Source organism: Pezoporus flaviventris, unplaced genomic scaffold, assembly GCF_033815535.1.
Source record: "Pezoporus flaviventris isolate CSIRO_AGI_PZ_B2104156 unplaced genomic scaffold, CSIRO_AGI_Pfla_v1 ptg000063l, whole genome shotgun sequence".
Taxonomy (NCBI): domain Eukaryota; kingdom Metazoa; phylum Chordata; class Aves; order Psittaciformes; family Psittacidae; genus Pezoporus; species Pezoporus flaviventris.
The window spans coordinates 10,187,543-10,211,427 of record NW_026892611.1 but is presented as its reverse complement, the minus strand read 5'-3'; the positions used below and the strand labels follow the sequence as shown (position 1 = coordinate 10,211,427).

The window sequence follows — 23,885 nt, the reverse complement described above, 5'->3', positions numbered from 1 at the left end:
GTAAATGTTAAGTGCTTTTTTAATGGCATTTAAAATTAAGCTTCAGCATATGGAGTTCATATAGCATGGACATGCCTGAGTTTATAATGTTCTTTAGTATAGCCCTCTAAAATAAATACAAAGAGCCAAAGTACTACTATAATATATACAGCTGAAATTCTTTAAGGATAACAAATGGGGACTCGCATCTGATTGAAGGTGTTGCTTAACTTGCGAACCGCTCGCTATCTCGCGGTGGTAGCATTGTACTCAGCGGTCGGCAGACCCAGCTACAACCAAGGTTGCCAACTCTCAGCATTCTTTTCCAGGAAAACATGGGGTAGACTTTAGTAATTTGGCTGTGCGAGGACATTTCATCATTATTATTAGCTGCTGCAGTTTGCTTTATGAAAAAAAAAGAGAAAAAGGCAACTAATGTGCTGTCCAGGGACTTGTCAGTTTGATTTTCTTAATGAAAACATATTTCTCAACCCCTTGGCAGAGACTCATTTAGAAAATATCTCTTTGCAATACCATACAAGCAGGGGTTGTGCATTTCTGATGGGAAGGCATGACAAGAAGAGCTGGGTCCAAGAAAATGCAGTCGTACAGCTTCAAGGTTTTCAAATGAAGGCAAGCGAGAGCACTTAATGCCGTGTCCTGGCCCTTATTAAATGTCCCATTTGAAAGAGGGGAGCAGAAAACCATGACGGAGGCGCTGGGCTGCACCAGCCCTGCCCGGGAGCAAGGCCGTGCCTACAGTAGGTCTATAGAGCTCCCCGTCAGCCCTGGGAAGGGGCCAAAAACCTGCCTGCTTCCCCCAAATTTACTACAGGTCAATGGCACTACTCACAGCCACGGCTCTATGTGCAGTAGTAGCTTTGCATAACGGGTGCCTCTGCCAAATCTCTGCAGGCAGGAGCTCTCAGGCGGATGGGCGTCTCCATAGAGAATGCCTCACTTTGGCCAGCTCTCCCTGACAATAGCTTGCTTCATCATCTAGTGCTCGGTGACCAGCGGTGGCAGAAGAATAACCAGCGCCGCCAGGAAGACTTGCCAGCACCTTGCCAAGCTCTGGGAAAGCTCAGCCTGGCTTCGGTGGGAGGTCTGAAGCAAGAACCAGGCAGACCCACGTTTTACCCACGCTCTTCCCCACTGCCACACACAACTCCAGGCTGCGTGAGAGCTTCCCTGCATGGAAACCAGTTACAAGAACAGGGAATTCGGGGCTTCCCAGGGAAGGTGTCCAAGCAGCAGCACCTGATCCTCACTGACACCTCCTGAGCCAAGGGTGGCTGTGCAAACAGGGAACTCAGCGAGGTTAAGCGTTGGGCACATGTGCAGCACAGCATAAACCATTAGGTGGTGTTTAAGCCACCAGTGAACAGGAGATTAAGAGCAGCAGTCCCTGGCCTCATCCTCTTTTGTTCAGACTCAAAGCCTGGTCAGATAGTGTTCTGAACATGCAAACACGCTGTCATCCCTGCGGTAGGAGAGTCCAGGACTGAACCAGTTTCTTCCCCTTTCTGCTCTTTAAGCAAGGTGTGTGTCTAACCCTCCAGCACACATTAAGGGCAGTCAGCAGGGCCACTTGCTGAGCAGGAGCCACAGAGCCACCCCTGCCCACCCAGGCACCACCCACGAGCCCACAGAGTGCAACAGGCAGTGATGCACAGGGGATGCAGTGATGTACAGGGGATACAGCACAAACAGCCAAGCATCAGCCCCGATAGCCTTCCTGCAAACCAGAGTCAGCAAGGCTCCAGTTTTGGACATGTTCAAACCGCACTCCTCCTTCCTTCCAGCTCTAGCTAATGAGGAAGGCACCATCCATACTCCTCAGCACTCTCTTGACGGTCTCCTGCACCCTTCAAAACCCTCTTTTGGGTTATTGACAGGCACATTTCTACCTCCCTCCCTGCACTGGCAGGGGCACAGCGCTGTTGTGTGACGGCAGCAGATCTCAGTGTCCTTTGGAGTGAAAAACTTCAATCAGTTTTTATGTTCCCATGAGCAAGCTGCCCTCAAAGAAAGCGATCACAGGAGAAAAGCTCCTGTGCCTCCCTCCTGTGCGAGCAGGACAGCTGATACTGCATTAAAACACCATGGTCTGGCACCCCATTGCTGGGGGCTGAAGGGCAGGGGGATGCCCTGGAGAGGGCAGAGGAGCTGGCTCTGGGAACCAGGGGCAACTGAAGGGGGGCCGGCATTGCTGGGGCTCTGCGCTGCCACAGCCCCAGCTAAACCCTTCCCCACCGCTCTGTGCAGATGAAATGTAGCAAAACCAGTAAAAGCCAGGAAAATAAACAAGCAGCACAATTCTGCAGCCCTCCCAAGCTTCAAAGATGATGTGTGAGTGAATTATTTGTTCTGATAATGAAGCAGTCATTGCTTAGCTAAGTTTATGCTAGGCACATTTTATCTCTACATGATATTCACAAATTGTTTTAAAATGAACTGTTAGAATAAGCATCTCTTGTTTATTTATTTATCCTATTACTATCCAATCCCCTTAACCATGGAGCAGTTACTGACACAGAGCCAAAGCTTCTATTATGTTCAAACAAAGTTTAATTAATGTCTAATTGGTTGGTTGGATTTGGAAGTGAGTGATAAGAGGAAAGCTTTGCTTTTGTTTGGGCCAGTAGTTCCCAGCCTCTTGGGCTCTCCAGGCTTGGCCACTTCTGGGTATCTTACTTGTGTTTTAATCCTCAGGGACAGGCCTGGTTGGTCCTGGAGAGATGGGCAACTACAGGGCTCCCAGGTCCAATGAAGTCTTGGTTTTGGGGCAGGGAATAGTAAGCAGAGTAGCCAAGAGCATCAAAACCAGCAAAAAGCTCAAGACACTGATCTGAGCACCAACTGCCCCGTCCTGCATGCCAGGACCTGTGTGTCCCAGGGACACTGGCTCATGCCTTGGTACTGCTGAGTGACAAAAAGTGGCCTCTGCAACCCCCTCAGGTGTCAGCACCTGCCTGCTCACAAGGATCGGATCTGACCTTCCTCGCTTAGATGCAAACATCATTTCTGATGCCCCTACTGATGCATTGGCTGGGAAGGGGTTTCTCTGACCAGCAGGGAAGCCATGGAGAACTCAATGAGTACTTCCACAGAAAAAACTGCATGGAACCAGGACACCTGGGTCTGCTGGAGCAACCCAAGTCATGTCCTCACTAAAGGCTGTTGCTGTTCTCTGAAGCCCATGGAAATGTGCAGACTGGCGCTCACTGCATGTCCTTGTGGTGTGAATGGTGCTTCAGATACTACCAAGCACTTCCTTCGGCCCTTTCCAGGGGGTAAAATGTCCCCCATCTCCTCAACAGATGAAGTCCTGTTTTCAGAAGGAGTTTCAATAAGACAAAGGGTTTTACGCTTTTACAGTGCTTGGTTTTGGGATGGCCAAGGAAAGCAATGACTGGATTTTCAGAAGTATGGTGCTGCATGGTGCTGGAAAGGTGATGCTTATTACACATCAGGTTGCGAAAGGATCAGAAAGACAAGAAACCGCTCAACATCTTGGCTAAGAAGCCGTATCATGGCTGAAAGACCAACTCCTCAGAAGCTGCTGGGCATGCTGAGATGCCTCCAGTGGTGGTTCCAAAGCACTGAGGTAGATGGCATGCCTGCATCCCTGATAATGACTAATGTGGCTCCAAAGTCTTCTTGAGAGTTGGCCATGGCTGCCTGGGGATGCCTCTCCTTTTCTTCATTGTTAGGAGGGAAAGGAATGGTGTGCAGAGGCTTCAAGAACCATGTTTCCATTCTGATGACCTTTGTTCTTTTTCCTAATTCCCCTTCTTTTGACAAGTGTTTCTTCCACTGACTTAACGCATCTTTAAAACTAATATTCTCCAGGGCAGATTCAAACAAATTTGGGGATGTCAGCTGTTTCTTTTAGCCTTTTAAACGGCATTTCCTTTTTGATAGATTCTTGCTTTCAAAAAATACTTTAAAAAGATCAAAGACTTTCTCAACAGGGTCCCATTTTCCCAGTGTATCCTAACCCTCAGTCCCTTATTTCTCTTATCACCCACGCCACTCCGCTATGACTCTCTGTATACAAAGTAAGAGCAGTTAACTTTGAAGTGCTGGATTAGCCCATGCCAGATCCTTGCCTCAGAATAACAAACAATACAGGTTCAACAGGAGTTCTCATCAGTAGTTCATTTTTCAGCCCCAAATTCACTGTCACTAACACAAGCAACATTGAACCCTCAGTCTATGGACAGATAGGAGAGATTTATCTGGTGGCAGGACCATGACCTAGTGATGAGAAGGTCAGACAGTTAAGGGATTTTTATATTTTGGAATGGTGAGGTTGTATTTTTTTCTTCTGGCTAGCACATCTGATTTTTAAATAAAACATTGTTTCTCACATACTTGAGAACGTGGTTGGCTGGGTGGCTGCTTTCATGGTCTAGAAACATTTCCTCTCTTTGCCCCACAGTAACTTGAAACATGGGCAGGCTTCTTGCCATGGGATGCTTCTCCAGTGCTTTCGTTTTGCTGCAACTGAAATTGAGCAGAAAAGGCTCCAGCGCGCCAGAGGATGGGAGAGGTGGGCTCCAGCAGCACCAGGAGCACAGCACAAAGGTACCTCAGAGAGGAGCTGTGCAAGAGCGCTGCCAACCACCCGGCACCGCAGCATTTCAGAGCAGGTTTGCTCCCTCTCCAGCCTGGTTCCCTCGGCAATGCAGCCCCTCCAGCTGTGTGGGCTCCACAGAGCTTTCAGAGGAGCCGCAGGCAGCCTTGGCATCAGTGCCAGGCCATGCACCGGCTCATCAGCACAGGGCAGGAGATGATCCACAGCCCCTGTGCCCGGGAGCCTTCGATGCAGGGGCAGAGCCTGAGCAATAGTGGGGCTCTTCGCTAGCTGGTTTGGGCTTGACTAAACCCTCCCCTGCAGCCCTGGCCAGCACTGCTGCAGCTCTGGTCTAAGCACAAGCGAGAAAGCTTTGGGAACACCCTTAACCATGAGCATTCCATGTCTTCAACGAACTAAAACCGAGATTTGCTGTTTGAAGAGAGAATTATATTAGAAACTAAAATCCCATCCCTGCACTACTCTGGGTGCATAAGCTCTGTCTTCCTTGCCAAAGCTGTCGACATCTTTAGCAGCACTGCCAATAGCCATTGGAGTTTGCTCCTGAGCCTTTCTCTAAAAGCAGGAGTTTGCCCGCATAGGGTAATTCTAGGACCCCAAATTTAGGATTAAGCAGATCAAACATTCCTTAAATATCTATTTTATTTCCAAGTTTTGAATTGATGGCTCACATTCCATTGCTGATCTCAGATATTAAGGTTTGCTTTTGGATCAAAAACCTTGTGCAGAAATTCTTGTAAATGCCTCAAAAGATTCTGGACAAATATTTCCCTTTAATTGTAATGAGAACTGGGCATCCATATGCCCTACAGAGCCATGGAAAATTTAACTTTTAAAGGATTATTCACAGAGGAAAGCTGCACCAGCTTAGCCAAAGCATTTATACTTCTTCAGACCTTGATGTCCTCAAAACTAGTTTTATTTTGGTTTACTAAAGTTGATTAGGAACAGATTTTTTAAAACTGAAATAAGCCACTTTTAAAATGAAACTTGAACATCTAAAGGGGGATTGCATCTTTTGCGCACATGCAGGCGGCTTTATTGGTGTGCCCCATCTCCCCCCACACACACACACACACCCCTTCTCCCCGGGCAATATTTTCCTACACATGCTTCTCAAAACCTGCTACCACAAAGACTGAATCTATCTGTGTACCTATGCACATCCTACTCCAGCTAAAACTCAGTTCCAGCTTCCTGAGCCTCCCTTTCACATCTCTGGGATGGTTGTGCTACCATAGGGAAATGACACAACGTTTTCTCTTCAGAAACTGTTCACAAAACTCTGACCAAACATGCTGTGAGCTGGTATTTTTCACTCATTAGCCATCAGCTTCATCAATTGTTTGTCCCTGGTGATAGCTGAACAGAAACTGCAATGCTGCGAAGGTTGGCACCTTGGAAAAAAAACTAGCAAACAGACAGAGCTAAATAAAAACGACCAGAAAGAAAGAAACCCTGGGGCAGGAATACTGTGCAATCACAGATTCACTTCCCGAAGAAATAAGGGCTGGAAGACGAGATTTCGCAAGGGATTATGAGAGGCAAAGTGGGGTTTGCCACGAGGTTAAAAATAAAATGCAATTGTTCCGTTAAATAATAGCACACGAGAGCAAGAAGATGCAACTGGAAAGCAAGATTTATAACGAAGCCTCTCCTTTGCTTTGCGCTTTATCCACCCCTCATACAACTTCATCGCTCCGGAATTCCTAAAATCCAGCAGGAAAGGTGTGCGCCTTGCTAGGATAGGCTGCGGCTGCCAGCAGCCCGACGGGCACGGCCAGAGCCGTGCACCGCGCAGCAGGGCTGGAGAAGGATGGAATTCGGGTAAACATCTGCACCTCCACCCCCTAATGCAACCTGTTCCCTTTGCCGCCATATGATGGATTTTAGTCATCTGGGTTAATCGGACAACTGAAAAAAATATAGGACAATTGGGAAAGTGCCCTTTTCTTCAATAAATGGGGGGCTTTGTGAACAATTATAACCTTATTTATAAGCACAGGCATGCGCAGCTCCCTCTGGACGCTGGGCTTATCCCCCCGTCCCGGGAAGGAGAACGGGAGAGGGAGAACCGGGAGCGGGACCGGCCGCTGCCGCCGCGCCGGGGCTCTGCGGTGAGAGGCGGCTCGGAGGAGCGAGGTTTCACCGGCGAACGGCGGCAGCGGCCGAGCCACGGCTCCTGCCGAAAGCGGGGCTCTGCCCACTGCCACCGGGAGCAAGCACGGGGCCGGGTTTCTTCCCCTTGCCCTCGGCTTCAGGCAGCCCGCAGGCACCCCCAGCCCCGGGCGGCGGCGGAGACGGGGCGATTCCTGCACTTGGGCGTAATTCAGCCTTCAAACACCATCAACGGAAAATCCTCTGGAGGCGAAATTCGTCATTAGAGCAAACCTCAGATCGGAGGAACGAGACAAAGGCTCTGATTTATGGAGCCCGGCGTCCCATCCGCCAGGCAGGGTTCTACCTCCGAGCGCTTTTATGCGAACTCCGCTAACATAAACTTTTTATCTTTCGATGATCCTTTTAATATAAAATAATCTCTTTTTTTTTTCTCCCCCTCCCACAATGAACCAGTCGGACATTAAGAAGATAGCGAGTGCATTTTAAAGATGTTTCCACTTTATAAATCAAGCTTTCTTGGCAACAACATGATTTCTCTTTCAATGCTGAGCTTGCTGTGCTCTCCTAATATCTCCTACAGATCAGTCCTAAGAGGGAGTAATAATCCCCCAAAGTAATTCTCAGCATTAAATTCTCGATAATTTATAGTTGGCTCGTTCTGTGGAGCTCTCCAAAGAATGAAACAAATGACACCCTCTCTCCCCCCTACTAAGTTATCAATATTTGCCTTGTTTATACAAAAAGGCTATTTTACACCATTGCCATGGAATTAACGCTTCCGCTGAGCTTTACATTTCCTCTCCATTGAGTGAGCTTGTCATTAAAGTAACTTTTTGTTGTTGCTGTTTGGAATTTAAAAATCAGGCTTCAGTTTCTTTTCGTTTGTGCCCCTTGAGGTCAGGCAGACCGACTTTTAGGTGCTTTCAACTAACTGCATTCAGGGGCATCTCTGTCCCCGCTGGGAAGGGGCTTAGAGTCCTAATTAATGCCTGCAATTAGGTCTTTTCCCTTTTCTCCACCCCTTGCTAAATGCAAGTGCACACAAACCTCCATTAACCATCACTTATTTAATTGGGTCAAGAGGAGGTTTATTATTGCTACCCTTTACTTAAACAGCTCGGGTAAAGTAAAATCTGCATGAAGCACTAATTTGCATCCCTTCATTTGCGTTCCGATAAGTGACATATTCCTGCTTTGGGGCTGCAGCACGGACCCGAGTGGCTCAGGCTGGCACTCTGTGGGAACGAGGAGAATTTAGGCGATGACGGGGTTGAAGTTGTTCGAGCTTTCTGCCAGCCTCACTCTAACCGCTTTGTGCATTTAGTTAGGTTTTTATGGTTTGCTTTCGGTGTTGCCGGGGCCCGGTACCGGCTTTGTTCCATCTCGCTCCATTTTAACACCGATTAAAACGTTACCCTGTATTTTGCCACCATTTGCAGCTGGACATAGAGGAAAGAAATGGAGTGGCCATTTCATTTCAGGTATTCTTAGCATTTCAGCTATTTTTCTTTCCTTTTGGGGGGTTTTGTATGATTTTTTGTTTGTTTCTTTGTTTGTTTTTGTTTCTAATTAAAAGCTATGTTTAGAAACCGCCGTTGGTTGGATGGTGCTGCACCGATTTTCACAACTACAGAATTTGGCTTGGACGACTGAAAAAAAAACCGAAGTTTTTTACATCTTCACTTCAATCTCCTCGGTCCCAACCACATGCTCACGAAAGGTGACTACGTGTGCGCTGCCAGCTCCACCGGACAAAGAATGTGGGACTGAGCCCTATACATATGGATTTGTTTAAACAATCTACGTTAAGACTTACAAAGAGATAACATGCACATTTGGGATGCTTAGGGTCTAGAATTTGGTAAAGATATTACACATCCCGCACAGACACACTCAGATACTATAAATTAAGGGTGAAATATTTGAGGTCTTGATCCCCTAGTCTTAGCTGCCTTAGGTAGCAGACCTATCAAAACGAATCCGGCTCTTCACATCAGTAAATGCTACAGAACAAGCCCTAAGGTTTTATACACCAAAATGTAGTGTGATAAGGACAGTTACCTGCACAATTACTTCATAAACAGGCCAAACAGCAAACAAATTGAAGATCCCCGGGACATACACCCCCTCTCCAGGGGGACTAATGAGAATATCTTGGTTATTAGAGTAAAGCTGCCCTACTCTGGGCAGCTGCTGCGCAGAGCTGGGGACAGGGGAAAAGATAGAGAAACCGCTCATCAACCCCCAAAGCGGGGGACTGGGATCTGAATCTCGCAGTGAGAGCAGCAAACAGGGGAGAAAAGACACATACACACACCCAGCCCCGCTTCGAGCTGCCCTGCTCGAACAATCAGGGACCACAGTGAAAAAAAGACTTCTTATTTCTGCTTTCTCCCCATTATTTGAGTGTGCTCCTCCACAGCTCTCTAGCACTGCATAAAATCAGCGCTGGCAGAGCCACAGAGCTGTGTTAGAATTAAATGGATTTTAATACCTAAGGCTGGCAACTTTTCTTTTCAGCAGCCGCAGAAGTCAAGGACAGCTGCTCCGGTGCCCGCAGTGGGAGCTGCGTTGGTTTTGTCGGGATTCCCGGGCTGGCGATGGGCTGAGGTTTAATTCCGATGTTTATCTTTCTGACATTAATTCTCCCATCGCCCACCAGAGCAGCCCGGGTGGGAAGGGATCCCTGGGCGGGCACAGAGATGGGTTCTCCGGGGAACAGAAGCCCTCGCAAGCCGCTCTCTCCTTCCCACACGGGCCTCGGTGTGCCCGCTGAGGGGGCTCCGATTTGGTGAAACCATCGTTAGTTTCCAAGGGAAGGCAGATTTTCTTTTCCACAGCTACCAGGATAAAAGTTTTACCTGCCTCTCTTTCAGTTTTGAGATTAAAACCAGAGCCTAAGCCTTCATATTGCTAAACCTTTGGTGCAAACTATCCCAGCACAGGTCTTAGTGCACTGTGCAAAGAAAGGGAGTGGGGTCTGAACAGAGCCACAACCATGCCAACATCTTAAAAAATATATGTGTAATACAGGAAGAATTATCAAAGAAAATCGGACTAAACGTAGCAAAGGACTCCACAGCCCATAACCTCATTGCCATGCTCAAACATACGAACAGCTTACACTGAAAAAAACCCGATCATATCACAATCTACAATCACATGAATAACGTTTCTTTTTAATGCCACTGATTGCAGCTCTGCAGAACCCAGTCTTGGCAAACAGGAACATTTCGTACAGATCAGAAGCAATACACATCCGTGAGGAATTTTCACTAACCTGCCTGCTTTGGTTATGATCATTTCAGTGCCAGCTTCATGGAATTTCTTCCATAACTCCTTCTCATGGAGATAGACTTTGATATTTTCTATGGTCTGGAAAAAGAAAGATCATGAGAACAGTAAGAAATTACTTAAAAAACCCAGGAGAGGGGCTGAAAGGGGCAGGGGCTCCGTGGCGGTGCACCCAGGACGAGGGCCACAGGCAGGCACCGGGCGAATCTGCACGATCCTCGGGCCTGCCTGTGCGGGAGGAGGATGGAGTCCCAAAAATTCCACTGCCCTCTGCCAAAAATAAGAGAAACAAACTGAGGCCGGGTTTAATCGACTTTCACACCAGGGCTGGACACAGCGGCCAAAAGGTTTTTTTTTCCCTTTCTTTTCTCTTTTCCGTGGGGGTTTCCGTGCCCCAACGGGGCAGACGGGTCCCGCTATCGCCCTGTGACTCCCAGAAACCGGCGCCAGGATCATCCCTGTGGACACGGGATCCGCTGAACGATACGCACGTCCGGGGCCGCGGTTTCTACGCGGAGCCCTTCCTTTTCCGCGGATGCTGGGGGCACGGTGGAGGCCCACGCCGGGCTCGGGGGCGAGGGCAGGGAAGCCGCGATGTGCTCAGAGGCCTCGGGCCTTTTATTTAGCGGGGAAAAAATATACGATGAAACCCACGGCCTGGCCGGGCACTGCTCGGGAGGAGCTACCGCGGCCCCGCCGCAGGACGGGCCCCGTGGCCACGGCTCTGAGGCGCTGCTTTGCAGGGCGAAAAAATGGTTAAAAAAGAAAATTAAAGAAGAATAAAAAACCTGAATTCCCTCGCATCCCCCCCATCTCCTCGCATCTCCTCGCGGGAGGCCGGGCTGGCAGAGAGAGCGAGGGGCAAAGCCGTCGGGCAGGACGCGGCCGGGCAGTGCGTACCTGCTCGGGATCGGGGAGCTGTGGGCTGCTGAGCGGCGTGCTGCTCCCCCCGGCTACGCCGAGGACGGGGGAACCGGCGGAGGAGTCCGCATGGCCGGGCGCGGGGGCTGTTGGAAACCCTTCCTCGGTTTCAGACAGGCTTTTCTCCTGGAGCATTTCCTTGGGGGGAAGAGAGGCGCACCGTTAGCTCGCAGCACCGGGGGCCACGTCCAGCCCCTGCTCACCCTCCCGCCCGGCCCTGGGTACTGCCACCTGCGGGGTCAGGCCCTCCCTGCCCGGCCCGCGATCCCTCCTCAGGCGGCGACACTCGGCCTCACTGGGACGTGACATTTCCCGGGGGAAGCCGCAGAGCCCGGGAGAGCGGGGCCGGGCCCGCCTGTCCCGGGGGGAGCCGCCCCCGCGTGGCTGCGCTCCCGCTTGAGGCCCGGTCAGCTCATCTCAGATGTGGCCGCAGCCCCCCCAGCCTTTAACCTCTCCTCCCCGCTTTTTGCCACCGTTCGGAGCCGCTACCCTTCAGGGAGGGTAGCCCAACCCGGCCGGTCTCTCTGTCCCTTCCCGTCGGGGCTCCCGGAGGCTCCACACCAGCTCTCGGTGCCGCGGTGAAGAGCTGCGGCGGAGTGGAGCGGCGTAAACAGGCAGAGTGCTGGTCTTCGAGATAAAAGGGCCCCTCTTAAACTTGGACGGAGACTGGGAAAAGCCAATAAAGATAAGGGCTGACAGCTCCACCGGGGCTGCCGCGCATCAACCCCGACTTTTACAGCGCGGAGGGACGCGGACGCCCGCCCTGCTCCCCGCTCGACAGACAGGCGGACAGATAAAGGGACGGGCAGCGATCCCGAGCATGCTGCGGGTCCCAGCCCCGGGAACGGAAACCGAAGGTCCCCAAGGGGAAATACTAACAGCACCCGGACCCGTGGCCCCGACAGCACTGCTCTGCTCCTGTTCCCTGCCCGGTGCCGCTGAGGTCCAGCCGCCAGTCCGGGCCGGTGGAGGGAAAGAGCGAGGCTGGGATCCGCAGTTCCAGTGGCAGCAGAGCTTCAAGGACAGCTCCAGCCACAGAGACGGACACCGGCCCGGTTCTGCGCGGGCGCGCACGCACACGCCCCCCTGCACCGCTGCACATCCCGGGGCAGCCAGGGCCCCGCAGCCCCCGGCGGCAGCAGATCTCCCGGTGCCCCGAGCTCACCGGTTCCCTACCCCTCTTGGAGGGAAGGGATGGGGCAACCCCAGCCAAGGCGAGGCACGGATGCTGCCGGCGGCCGACCTGCACGGCGGGGCCGGGTGCCCCGGGGACCACAGGTGGGAGTCCCCGAGGGCCGCGGAAGGGAACTCCGGTGCTCCCGGGGACGGAAGGGGTGGCGGGCCGGGGAGCAGCGGGGCAGGGTTGCGGCGATCGCCCCGGCACAGGCCGCAGGGAGCCCCGTACCCACGAACCGCACTCCCTCCCTCCCTCCCTCCCTTCCTTCCCTCCGCACCCCAGAACTCACACTGCCGGCCGGGGGGCAGGAGGCGCAGCGGGGGGCTCCGGGCTTCGCCTTGGGGCGGCTGAGGCATGAAGGGCATCCGCGGGGCAGCGCGGCGGCTGCGCGGGGCGCTCAGGCCGGGCGCGGCTCCGCGGCCCCCGATGGCAGCGGCTTGCGGGGCATCCCCTGCTGCGCGGATTCACTTTCCCTTGATCTTGGCGGAAAATGTTCCATAAAGATCCAGTTTGGGGCCTTTCGACTCCCTCCCTCTTTGTCTCCCCCCTCCCTTTTCCCTTCCCCTCCTGTTGCTGACGTTGCCGCTGTCAATCACGTCCCCACAGACCGGCTCTGGCCCGCTCCGCCCGGCCCGACCCGCTCGCCCCAGCCCCGCTCCCGTCCGACGGCCCGCTCCCGGGGACACCGGCCGAGGGCACCGACCGCTCCGTCCCTGCGCACCGGGCCCAGCCGCGGCCTTCCCAGGCCTGCCCGGCGTTGCGCCGGGCCCGGCAGCGATCGGAGCCTCTTGCTGCTCGGAGGGAAGCTCGGTGGGGGAGGACACCCCCAGCCCCACCGCCCCCTCCCAGCACTGATGGTCCCGGCGCTCCCCACTGCTCGCCGGGCTCGGGGCCGGGCCCGGGGCTGCAGCAGGGCAGAAGGGGCCGCGGTAGGCGCAGGCCGCGCTGGAAGCGCCCTTGACTCGGTGGACCGGGCGGCTGGACCCCGCAGCAGGAGCGGGGGCCTCCCGGAAGGGGGAATGGGGAAGAGCTGGGTCCGGACGGGGGCAACGCTTCGGGAGGGGTCCGCAGTCTCCGGCGGCTTCCCCAGCCCCGCTGCACCGGCAACCGAACTGCCCGTGTCCCGCCGGCCTAGGGCCGACCTTCGAGTGCGGGTCTTCCCGAGAGCCCGGGTAAAGAGCCAGCGCTCCTTGTCCTCCCGCAGCCACAACAGACTGACCCAGGAGCTGTGCGGGCTCGGAGGCCGCAGGCACTGCCGCGGCGAGGCCGGGCTGCCGGGGCGGCCCGAGGTGAGCTCGACGGGCACAGAGGAGCTCCCGGGCCCGCACAGCCCGGACAGGAGCCCCTGCACTCTTCGGCCACGGACACCTCCTTCTCGGGGCTCCCACCCTCAAGCTAAACCCCCAGATCGGGAGGAGATCCCCCCCCAGGAGAATTTCTTAGTTCTGTCGCGACTGACCCGGGCCACATCAGCTCTGTTGTCACGATTACCAAGACATACACACACCTCCACCCCTCCACAGTGCTGCTGTCGGGGCTGCCCGCCCTGTGCCGAGTTCTCCCTCTCATCCACCGGCGACCAAACCATGCCCAGCCACCATTGCTTCCTCCTATAGTTATCTATGCCTATCGCGACAGCCCCACTGCTACACACGGCCGTATATCGCCGCAGCCTCGCCTGGCTTAGCTCTGCGTTGTGCCCCTTCACGTCCCCTCGACCGGGCTGCACCTCACTCCGCGTCCGCGGAAGGGCGGCAGGCAGGAGCCGCTTACCCGAGCCGGCCGGGGGCCGAGGTGCTGCTTGCTCCCGGCAGCGCCGGGCTCACCGGGACACCGCCATGGGGCTTCACGGGGCAGGATTTTTAATCAGGTTTTTCTTGAAAGTGAATTTAAACCCAAACTCACTCCCACCGTCACGTGGTGCCGAAATTGGGAACAGGAGCAGAATAAAAAGTAAACTGGGGTCAACCCTTAATGAACCTTTTCCCTACTCCTAAAAAACAGAAAGAAAGAAACCAAAGGCCCGGGCAGGCGGGGGGACTCGAGCGAGGGAGCAGCAATTCCAGCAGGAGCCGGCGGGCCGGGGCCCTTTGCAGGTGAGACCGTGCCGGCATCAGGCCCCGACGTGCGCCTGGGGCACCGGGGCGAGGAGGAACCCGCGTCCTTACGGATGGAGAAGAGGCTAAAGCGGGCCTAGGGGCGAGGAAGGGAAGCAGGAAAGCCCGGCTTGAGTCTCCCAGAGCACCACTCCCTGCCACTGACCCGCTGCGCTTGGCCCTCTGGGCGGCCGAGGTGGTTTCTGCGGGTAGCAGCTACCTCTAAGCCACGAGCCGGCCCCGTACCGCAACCCCACCGCCGCGGGGGGAGAGAACCCGCATCGAGCCGCGGAGGATGCGCGCACCCGGGCACCACAGTTGCCCCCCTTAGACCTCTCGGTCCCGCCCTGGTTCCCACCTGCGGGCTGGGCTCTCCCGCACCCGCTGCGGCTGCCGAGGGCCGGGCTCCACGGCAAGGTGAACTTTTGTGTTTACTCTGCGGCTGGTGCCGGTCGCTCGCCTTTGTTTGGGTGAGTCTCCCTCCACCTTTTCCTTACGCAGCCCTTGGCAGCGGGAGTCACGGACGCTGCCCGCGCTTCCCTACGTTAAATGCATTTTCTCCCCTCTTAAATAATAATAATAATAATAATAATAATAATAATGGAAAGAAAAGGTGGAGGAAGCCATCCCAGGTGGGGAGGATTTAATTAAAGCAAAGCCAAAGCCTTCCCTCCTCCCAGCAGCCCCGACCCCCTTCCCATCTCTGCGGACGGGGCTGCCGGAGCTGCGGTGTCCAGCACTTTCCGACGCTGTCCGCGTTCGGCTCTGCCGTGCCGTAACCCTGGGCAGCACCTGCCCGCAGCGGGCTCTGGCCCGCGGGATCCCCCGGGGCCCCTTAGCCGCAGCCGATTTCATCATCCCCGGCTTGGGACGGAGCGAAACGGCTCTGCCGGACGGAGCTCCCCTGCCGCCGCAGCTCTGAGCTTTTCCCGGTGGCTTCGGCAACGCACGGCGAGGCTCGAAACCAGCCCGACTGTCATCACCCGGCAGATAAACGGCCGGATCCCCGACGGCAGGGTGGCTCCTATTCACGGCTCATCATCACCGAGTCAAAGGAGCAGGCAGGGGGAGGATAAGCCCTGCTTTCAGGGACCAGCGCTCCAAACCACTCATCACTGTCACCGAGCTCGCTCATGCCTTGGCCCTAAACACCGGCGATTAATAAAAGTTTACTGTCGTTTTTCTCCAATATTTACACTGAGTCTGCGGGCCGGGAAACACCGAGCGGGCTCAGACCTGCGGGGATGCTCCACTGCTTCTCCAGCCTTTGGGGCCAGCGCTGCTCCCTTTCGCTTGTCCACTTCCCCAAGGAAAGCCTGCCGACCACGACGGAGACGAGGGCAGAAGCGAGCCCCGAACCCACACCCGACGGTACCGGGCTGCCCGACGGCGGCCGCTGCTCGGAGCACCCGTGCGACGCAGAGGGCGGAGGGGAAACCGTTCGGGGTCCGACCCCGGCCCCCGCGAAGTCAAGACCGAGTCTCGGCCGTGTGGGTTGGCATAGATTTATTGGCTTGAGCGGAAACTCACCGGTTTACACTGCTGAGGAGAGTTTGAATGGATGAAAACTGAGAGAAAGTTGCCGAATTTGGCCAGCAGTAAGGCTGGAAGAATGGAGTGCTAATACTGAATTATGCATGTGCTCGGGAGGAATTACATAGCATCAGACTTGGGCTTCTAAACAGGGACAGTGCCAAATTTCTAATAACTGTGTAGTATGCTTATTTATACCATACAAGGACTTACAAACCTCATTGTGCATAGCAGCTGGGTCATATTTCTTTACCCTTCTATTCCTCAGGCTCTTTTGCCAAAAGACTGGTACCAAACACTTCTAGGCTGAAAGAAAAACACAGAATTAAATTGCAAAGAAACGATGACAGGAAGCATGGGTAAGATACGGGCTGACACGCAGCCCTTTCATCTCAAGCATCTGCCTAAATAGATGCACTAAGGGAGTATTGAAAATATGCACGGTTTCAATTGCAAGTGATTCTCTGCTTCTAAATCGTTCTGTCGAATTACCCACATGCATTTGCCCGACCTGGGCAAGTTTGCAAGCTCTGGGGCTTTGTCTTAGATCATTAAGGAAATATTTTAACGAATGCTTTTAAAGGTTGTAAACGAATGTGGTACTCAGCCTTGCACCAAGCTCCACCGAAACCGGATAAATCGAACGAACAACCATGTTCCGATTGGATTTTAAATATCTGGGGGATATGTTATCATTTTGTGCCAGTGTACTTACCCCTGGTTATTTCAAGCAAAGCTGTGTGTAGGACGCAAGCAGGCGATGTTCGCTGTGGAACCAGTAATAATTATACTATCAACGAATATTTACGTATCCAAACATTTTTAAAAAGCAATATTTTACAGATAAAAGCAAACAGTTGTGAAATTGATTTAACCTTTAAAACGAACGTTAATTTTAATTTTTTAGCATGCTGACAGTATTTTTTTGAAGTAGCATCCAGAAAAACACCGTGTCATTTCCACTGCACATTTTGTACAGAAGAGACTTGACTGTGAGCTTGGCAATACTCTTTGTAAGAATGAATAGTCCAGCGATCACTGCCCTGGTGAACGTCAGACTGAGATAGTCCCCAGTGGTCTTTCCTAGCCAAAGGTCTGATTTAACTTCAACATATATTAAAAAAAAAATAAAAGGAAAAAAAGAAAAGAAATTGCTCCATCTGCTTTGCAATTACTTCTTTGTTTTTTTAACGGAAAGATCCCTGAAGCTACAGCGTGCTGGAGCATGGGAGCAGGCAAACGGGGCCACGCCAAGATGGAAATAATGGTTTAAAGAATAAAAGCAGAGTAACACCCAGTGCTCAGCACGTTGTGTGTTTTATACAGCCGGGCTGCAAGCGCCACAGCAGCCACAGCTCTGCTCTGCTTCCTGCATCAAGCCAAAATGGTGCTGCCAGGATAGGGTCCGAGCAGGCCCTACCATTGTTGCTCCACGTGCGGCAGCCACCACCACCTTTTTACAGCAGGTCAGCACCTCTGGTCGCACAAGCCTCCAGTCAGACGTACCGTGGTCACCAGCACCACCGAGTAACCTTGGCCAAGGCCTGGAGGACAAGCTAGGAGAGAAGGGACTCGGTGTGGATCAGGGTGGCAGCCTGGTGTGTGTGCAGAGAGGGGACAGCAGCCCCAGGGGGACCAGGCATCCTGTGGGGACCTTAGTGGAGCAGGAGGAGGTCTCAAAGAACCTCCTGGGTAAGCTGCTCCTGAGCACACCCGCTACGAGCAAAAATGAGACACACATAAATCCACCAAGTGACAACACTGCAAGTCACTTCTCAGCAGGCAGGAAGAAAAGAGGAGAAGCTTGTCTCAGAAGCCTTGCATCAGAGCAAGAAACTGCCTTAAGGTATTACAAAACTACACCAGAACCCTGATCAACGCATTGTGATTCTGCACAGAGTACTTGGCACCATCTACACACCACTGTGCAGGGGATGAGGGGTTCGGGTTGAGTCCTGCCCAAAGTGATTGTTTAATTTGTGCTGGGGTTGTTGCTATGGGAAATCCCTGACTCCCAGGGGGAACAGAGCAAAATGCTGGTCTGGGTGGGAGATTTCCAGCAGGAAGGATGAAGGCAGCCAGCTGCCAGCACTGTGTCTGTCCTGAAGCTGGATGCAGACCCTGTCCGAGTCCCCACTGTGCGACAACACACTGCCCTGTCACAGCAGCCAGGGCCAGCTGGGTCAAAGAACCACATTTAACCATTAAACCCCAACATGGACCCTCACCTCTGGGACAAACCCTACTGACCAACAGCCTGAACAAGGCAGCACAACAACACACCAGTGTATACCAGTAGTGCCTGCTGCGCACTGCTGTGCTTAGGGATGGATGCCGCAGCCCATGCTCCTGCTGTTTGTGTTAGCGTCTCATTCGCTATTTAGGCAAAAGGGTCATCTCAGCCATCAGCAGAGCCACCACCTCCCAGGCTCTCACACAAAAGCCCCTGCTCCCCAACAGAACCTGTGGCTCTTCTTGGCCAGTCCCTTTCCCCTATGGTGTTGCCCAAGAGGACATCTTCTCTTTGGGCTGGGACCAGACCCTGCAGCACAGCAGTGGATTAAAGCAGAGCTTGGAGCCCTGGTGATGGGTGAGGGGACATGCTCTCTTTTGAGCTCATGGGAGTTTAGGGACCCTGGGGATTGAAGTACTTGCCAGATGCCTACAATAGCCATGTATCATGCTTCTGGGAGTCAGCCATGTCCTGGGGCCTTGCTAAATCACCCAGGGCAGATTTAAGGAGTGCAAGGCTTTCGGAACACGGGAAGGCAGCTGTGATTTAAAAGGGTGGAGGGGAGCGGGAGCAGTGCAAAGCAGCCAGCCTCAGAGCATAGGGGCTCCTGGGCTGGAGTGGAGAGGCACAAACACGCGTCCGGATGTGGAGCTGGCAGCAAGGAGGTGGCCAGACAGGATGGAGGAAGGAGAGGTGAGAGGCTGATGAAAGCGGGGAGGAAGGGAGCTGCTCCGGGCTCTGGGGAGCAGGAGGCTGCGGTACAAAGCTGTCCACCTCAGGGAGGGGTTTTGCTTTGCAGGGCAGCAAGATGGCCTTGGGTTTCTGCCCCAGAGATGGAGGGGGAGCAGCTGTGGGGCCAGCTCCAGCCCTGGGAGGCTGCAGAGCCACTGGGGAGCTGGCAGTGTGGAGAGAGGAAGGGAGGGAAGGAAGGCAGAATAAAAGGTCCTTCCTAGGAAGCAGGTAGGCAAAGCCCATCAAAATTCACCATCGCATCCCTCTGCTACCGTGACGCTGGGATGGGATTTCTGCTGAGCATCTCCCATAAAGAGGCAGACCCTTGGGCTGGGGTTGGTTCCCGGTAACTGTTCACCAGGAGGCCACGCTGCGTTGCCAGGCAGCCTCCAGGATGTGGCGGCTCAGTCACATCCCTCCCACGCCTCCATCCTGCTCTTGGGACACGGCAATGAAACGCATTCCGCAGGCTGCAGTGGGGCAGGGCCAGGCCTGGGACAAATGCCATTCTCCATTTTGGGCATTTTCCTTCTCATCCAGCAAGCGGGATTGCTCTGAGAGCAGGGATCAGCCTTTGGTGTGGGTTTGCCTCCATAGTAAGAGGAGAAGAGCTGCAAAAAAGCATCACGCTCCCATCCCCGCGGGAGGTTCTCAACAGGAGCAAATGGGAAGTGAAACAATAGCCAACTGGGAGCTGGGAATTTTCTTATTGTGGGGCATGACTTGCTCTGAGGCCCCAGCCTTACCACAGGTAGGAGGGAAACTGGAGAGAAGGGAGAGATGAAGTGCTGGAGCAGCATCTGTCCCTGGCTCCAGAGAGGAGAGAAAGGATGGCTGAGATTGATTAAACAAAGAGACAGGAAAACCTTGCTTAAGGATCTGTCTGGGAAAGGGGCCATTTCAGGCCTGCTGTATGCAAGTGCCAGTGATCTGGGGCCAGAATAGACAATTGCTAAATATTCCTCCAGGCTCTGCTGTGCAGGGAGCTGCTCTCAAGTGTACCAGTTGCAGAAAGTTGTGGGGAGCTTAATGATGCTTTCCTGCCTGGAACAGGAGACCAAGTTGGCTCCATCAGGAGAAGGGAAGGAAAAAGATCCCCCTATTAGCAGTTTTCCTTCTTACACAGAAGCTCAGGGCACTGACCCGGTGGTGCAGTGAGGTCGGGGCAACTCCAGCTATTGGGAGGGCATCTCATGTCCACAGCTGTGTTCAATGATGTGGGCACAAGCTTCTTGCCGTGCAGTGGGAACAGTGAGAGGGGTTCTTGGTCAATCTGCACTTGTCATAAAACAATGTGATGAGACCTGGGGAGAAGCAAGAGCAGTGGGCACAGCAGGAGGGGAGAGGCTGCTCTCACCCATGGAGCCCTGTTGCTCGGTGTAGTGGGATGGAGAAGGTTTGCACCACTCAGCTTCAGCACAACTGCTGCTACAGAGGGGGACCTGGGGCTTCTGTCCCTGCCATTCCTCACACTTATTTGGGAGCCAGCTCTGGGAGGGGGTGAAAAGGGCTCTGCCCCAGACCCCAAACACTGCTGCACCACAAGCATGCACCCAGGCCAGCAGCAGGAAAACCTCTGTGATCCTGATGCACAGCAATCAGGAGCTGGGAGTGACATCCCTCCTCTCCCCTGTTTTGCCATTATCCCTTATCACTCTGGATTGAGCTATCAGCTCTACAAGGTATTAAAAAACATGGATAAGAAATTCTGATCAGTGCTCTACATGCAAGCATCCTTCCCTCTGTACCACACATACACAGTGAAGAACAACTCTGCAGTTTTGCCTTTGTGCTGGTGCCATCAACACAGCACAGAAAAGCCACAGAGCTCAAGATAAATGCCCTAAACCAGATGAAATCAGCTGGGAACACCTGATACTCATTCCCACAAGGTTACAGCAAAGGTTGTGAAACGAAGGAAGTGCTGCACTGGCATGCTGGCAGCAAATCAAAGCAAATGACATTAATTAAAGCATATGTTAGGAATAGGAAATCAAGCTAAAGCAACATTTCATCTGTAGCGTCTTCGCTGGGCACTTTAGAAAGAGTATAAGTTTACTGTAGAGGAAGAGAAATGAGGAGGCTGGTGCAGAGGATAGATGTGCGGGAAGTTAAAAGAATTAGAGGAGAGTTTTAAAAGCTTTTGACTACACTCAGGGTCGTGTTCACTCCCTGTATTTATTTTGATTTGTGAGTGAACAGGACGTCTGAGAGCACTGGCTGGCACTGCGGGGAGCCTTGGGCTAACACAGACCCCAGCATCCTCAGCAAGGGGGCTCAGCCCCAAAACTGTGCCCCCCCCCCCCCCCATGTGGTTGTGCCAGGCACAGATGGACATTGACATCTGTTTGACCAGTTTTACAAATGTACTTGTTCTTTCCCAGTTTTGCTTTTCTGCACCTCACTCAGTCCCAGAACTTTCCAAAGCTCAGCAGACTGCCCTGGATGCTTGGGCATGGAGCACCACTGTTCCCTGCAGGGAGGGGAAACTGAGGCACGGTGCGACTAACAGTCCTGGGCATACAGCAGGCAAGCGGCTGGGGGCATCAACCAGGACTGCACCCCAACCCCACAAGGAAGCATGAATGGCCCCCCAAGCTTTCCCTCACTGGGTCTACCTCAGCCATGGACCCTTCTTCCTGCTCCTGCCCTCAGGGCTGGCAGCGATGCTGCAGTCCTGACCCAGTGGGCCCATTCCTGGGGCCGTACTGACTCATCCCAGGTCACCCAGCTTTTACCAATCAGCCTCTTCAGGGCTGCCTGCCTGCCTGCCTCGTTGTGCTGGGGCTGCGGATGGGGCCAGCCCGTGGCCATTTCACTGCTCCACGTGGCCTCTGAGCTGGCTCACCATGAGCACCGGTGCATGTAGCAGCCTAATGGTGAAGAGCATCAGGGATCCAGATGTCCCTGTTGGGGGGGGCGGGGGGAGCGTGACATCCCCACTGCCCAAGCTGCCATGTGCAGTGGGATGGAAGTTTGGAAGGTTTTCCACCCAGCGCCCTAAGCTGTGCCCTGCTGCGTGGATGCCCCTCACCTTCCCCACCGCACCCACCACGCAGCCGGGGTGGCTGCGGCATGTGCAAGGGAGTGAAAGGGCAGAGTCAGTGCTGAATAACGAGCTCCGTGCGAGAGAAACTGGGCAGCAGCGCGGCCCCAGGCGCGCTCCTCCTCCTCCTGCCGCTGCTCTGCTCCCCGGCCAGCTGCTCTTCTTCTCCTGGAGCCATAAATTGCGCTCCGGGGCCGGCGGTCCTCGCGCGGTCGCCGCTGCCTCCCCACCGCGGGTGTCCCCGTGATGAGTTACGAGGAGCGAGCGCTGCAGCCAGGGCTTCGCTCCAGAGCCCCAGCGCAAGCGAGGTGGCGCCGCTCCCTCCGCGCACACGCAGCGGGGCCCTCTCCCTCCTGTTGCCACCCAGCCCACGCTGCCACCCGAGCGGGGCTCACCCCATGGGACCCTTCGGCTTCGTGGCTCTCTAAAGAGGGCTGGTTGCAGCACGGTGTTTACCCAGGGCGAGCGGGCAGATGGCTTGCTGACAGCTTCAGGAACACCTTGTAGCAGTTGCGGTGATTCCCGAGATCCGTTGCTTCCCATTTCAATTCACACATCATGATTCCTAAACCTCAGCTTGTACCTTCCCAGCAGAGCTCCCCACCTCCGCGCCGGCAGCGTGCACTCACCACCAGCAAGGAAGCAACAGAGAAGGGGGACCCACAGCTGCAGCAGCCATCCCGCCTCTGACACCACCTCCTTCTGCGGCCTTGGGTGAGTCCCTTAACCTGCCAAAGAAGAGGACACAAGCAGAACAGAAGCAGTATGGGGATTGGAAAGCACTTTGAGGGTGTAAGGGGCTGTCAAGGGCTTCTTAGGGATGAGGAATTCTCTTTCCATCACCTTCTCCAGCTGAATAATGGTTCCAACTGTATGGACTGAAAACAGGGGATAGTGAGGTCTGAGGCTGACGTGTGGGTCTCTTCTGCTCTTGATGCAGAGCATCCCCACTTGGAATGAACCCCAGCCATCAGCGGCTGGGGGACCAGCACCGAGTTGTCCCCACCAGGCTGTAGGAGCCTGGTTGGCCCCCAGAGTCAATTGGGATGAGCTCAGAGAAGCAAAAATGGAGCCAGGACTGAGTTTGGCCATGGCAGCTCCTCAAACCAACACAGGTTTGGTCAACAGAAGACTCATACCCAGCCTCCCCCCCCCACCCAGGACATCCCCCAGGGAATTGCTTTCAAGACCCAGTGGGACCCCAGAGCCAGCTGTGGTTGTGAGGGGCTCTGTGCTCCCACCAAATCCCCTGGAGCAAGTGTGAACCAGAGCATCTTGTGCTTGTATACATTCCCCTGCCCTCCCTGTGCTGCTGTGGTAGAGTCTTGGCCTTAGGGTGATAAAAGAAATATGTTTTTCCAATTAAAAGAGCCAAATGTGTTTTCCTGCCAGTACTTAGTCCAGCCTAACATGCAATGTCTACATTTTAACCTTGAAGAAGCCTCTAGAGACGCTGCAAAATAGATCAATACTAGTCCACGTGCTGGAAAACAGAACCAATAAATAACTTGAGAACAGCTTTTCTGTTTACCCTATGAAATTCTCATTCTTGGCTGTGCTCTTCAAAACAGCGTCTCAAAATAAAATAGAAAAGAAAAGCAACCCCTTGAACCCTTAATTAGAGGCGCAGCATGAGGCTCACCAGCCAGGCAGAGCTGGTTTCAGGTTGCAGGTGCAGGGCCAATTCTCCACTGACCTCTGGGCTGGGATTTGGAATTGAGATCGAATGTGCAATGGTTTAAAAATATTAAATAAAAACATTAAAGAAAAAGACATCCTGCACGGCTCCTTATGGCAGGGAGGATGCTGGAGCTAAAACAGAGCCTGGGTGCTTGGACACATGTATCTCCAGCCTGGTCCTTGAGCCTTGACCCACAGCTCCATGTTCTGCACCCAGGGCTCCTTGACTCATCGAGCCCATCCCAGGCACGGGGGTCTGCACCATATGGGCAGCTGGAGGTTTTCACTTCCTGTCATTGATATGTCCCCAAATATGCCAAATGGCAAGGGAACGCCATGGCCTTTGCTCTTCCCAAGTCACCCACTTTGGGGCCAGGCAGGGAGTCCCTAGTTCTTCCTCCTTTATGACAATAATAAATGTGTCTTTAGCATAGAATAAGATTTACAGGAGCTATTAAAAGGAAACTTGA

The 23,885-nt window shown here is 53.7% G+C and overlaps 1 protein-coding gene across 1 annotated transcript in view; it reads right to left on the bottom strand.

Annotated features, from left to right (window-relative positions):
• Positions 1 to 12,655, bottom strand: part of TBX4 (T-box transcription factor 4) — a 38,279-nt gene extending 25,624 nt beyond the window's left edge. The window contains exons 1-3 of the mRNA XM_061470547.1: positions 12,385 to 12,655; positions 10,898 to 11,056; positions 9,984 to 10,078 (exon numbers count right to left, since the gene is read on the bottom strand). Coding sequence (XP_061326531.1) covers positions 9,984 to 10,078; positions 10,898 to 11,053 — 251 coding nt within the window. The 5' untranslated portion in view covers positions 11,054 to 11,056; positions 12,385 to 12,655. The remainder of the gene's footprint in view (positions 1 to 9,983; positions 10,079 to 10,897; positions 11,057 to 12,384) is intronic.
• Positions 12,656 to 23,885: the final 11,230 nt, after the last annotated feature.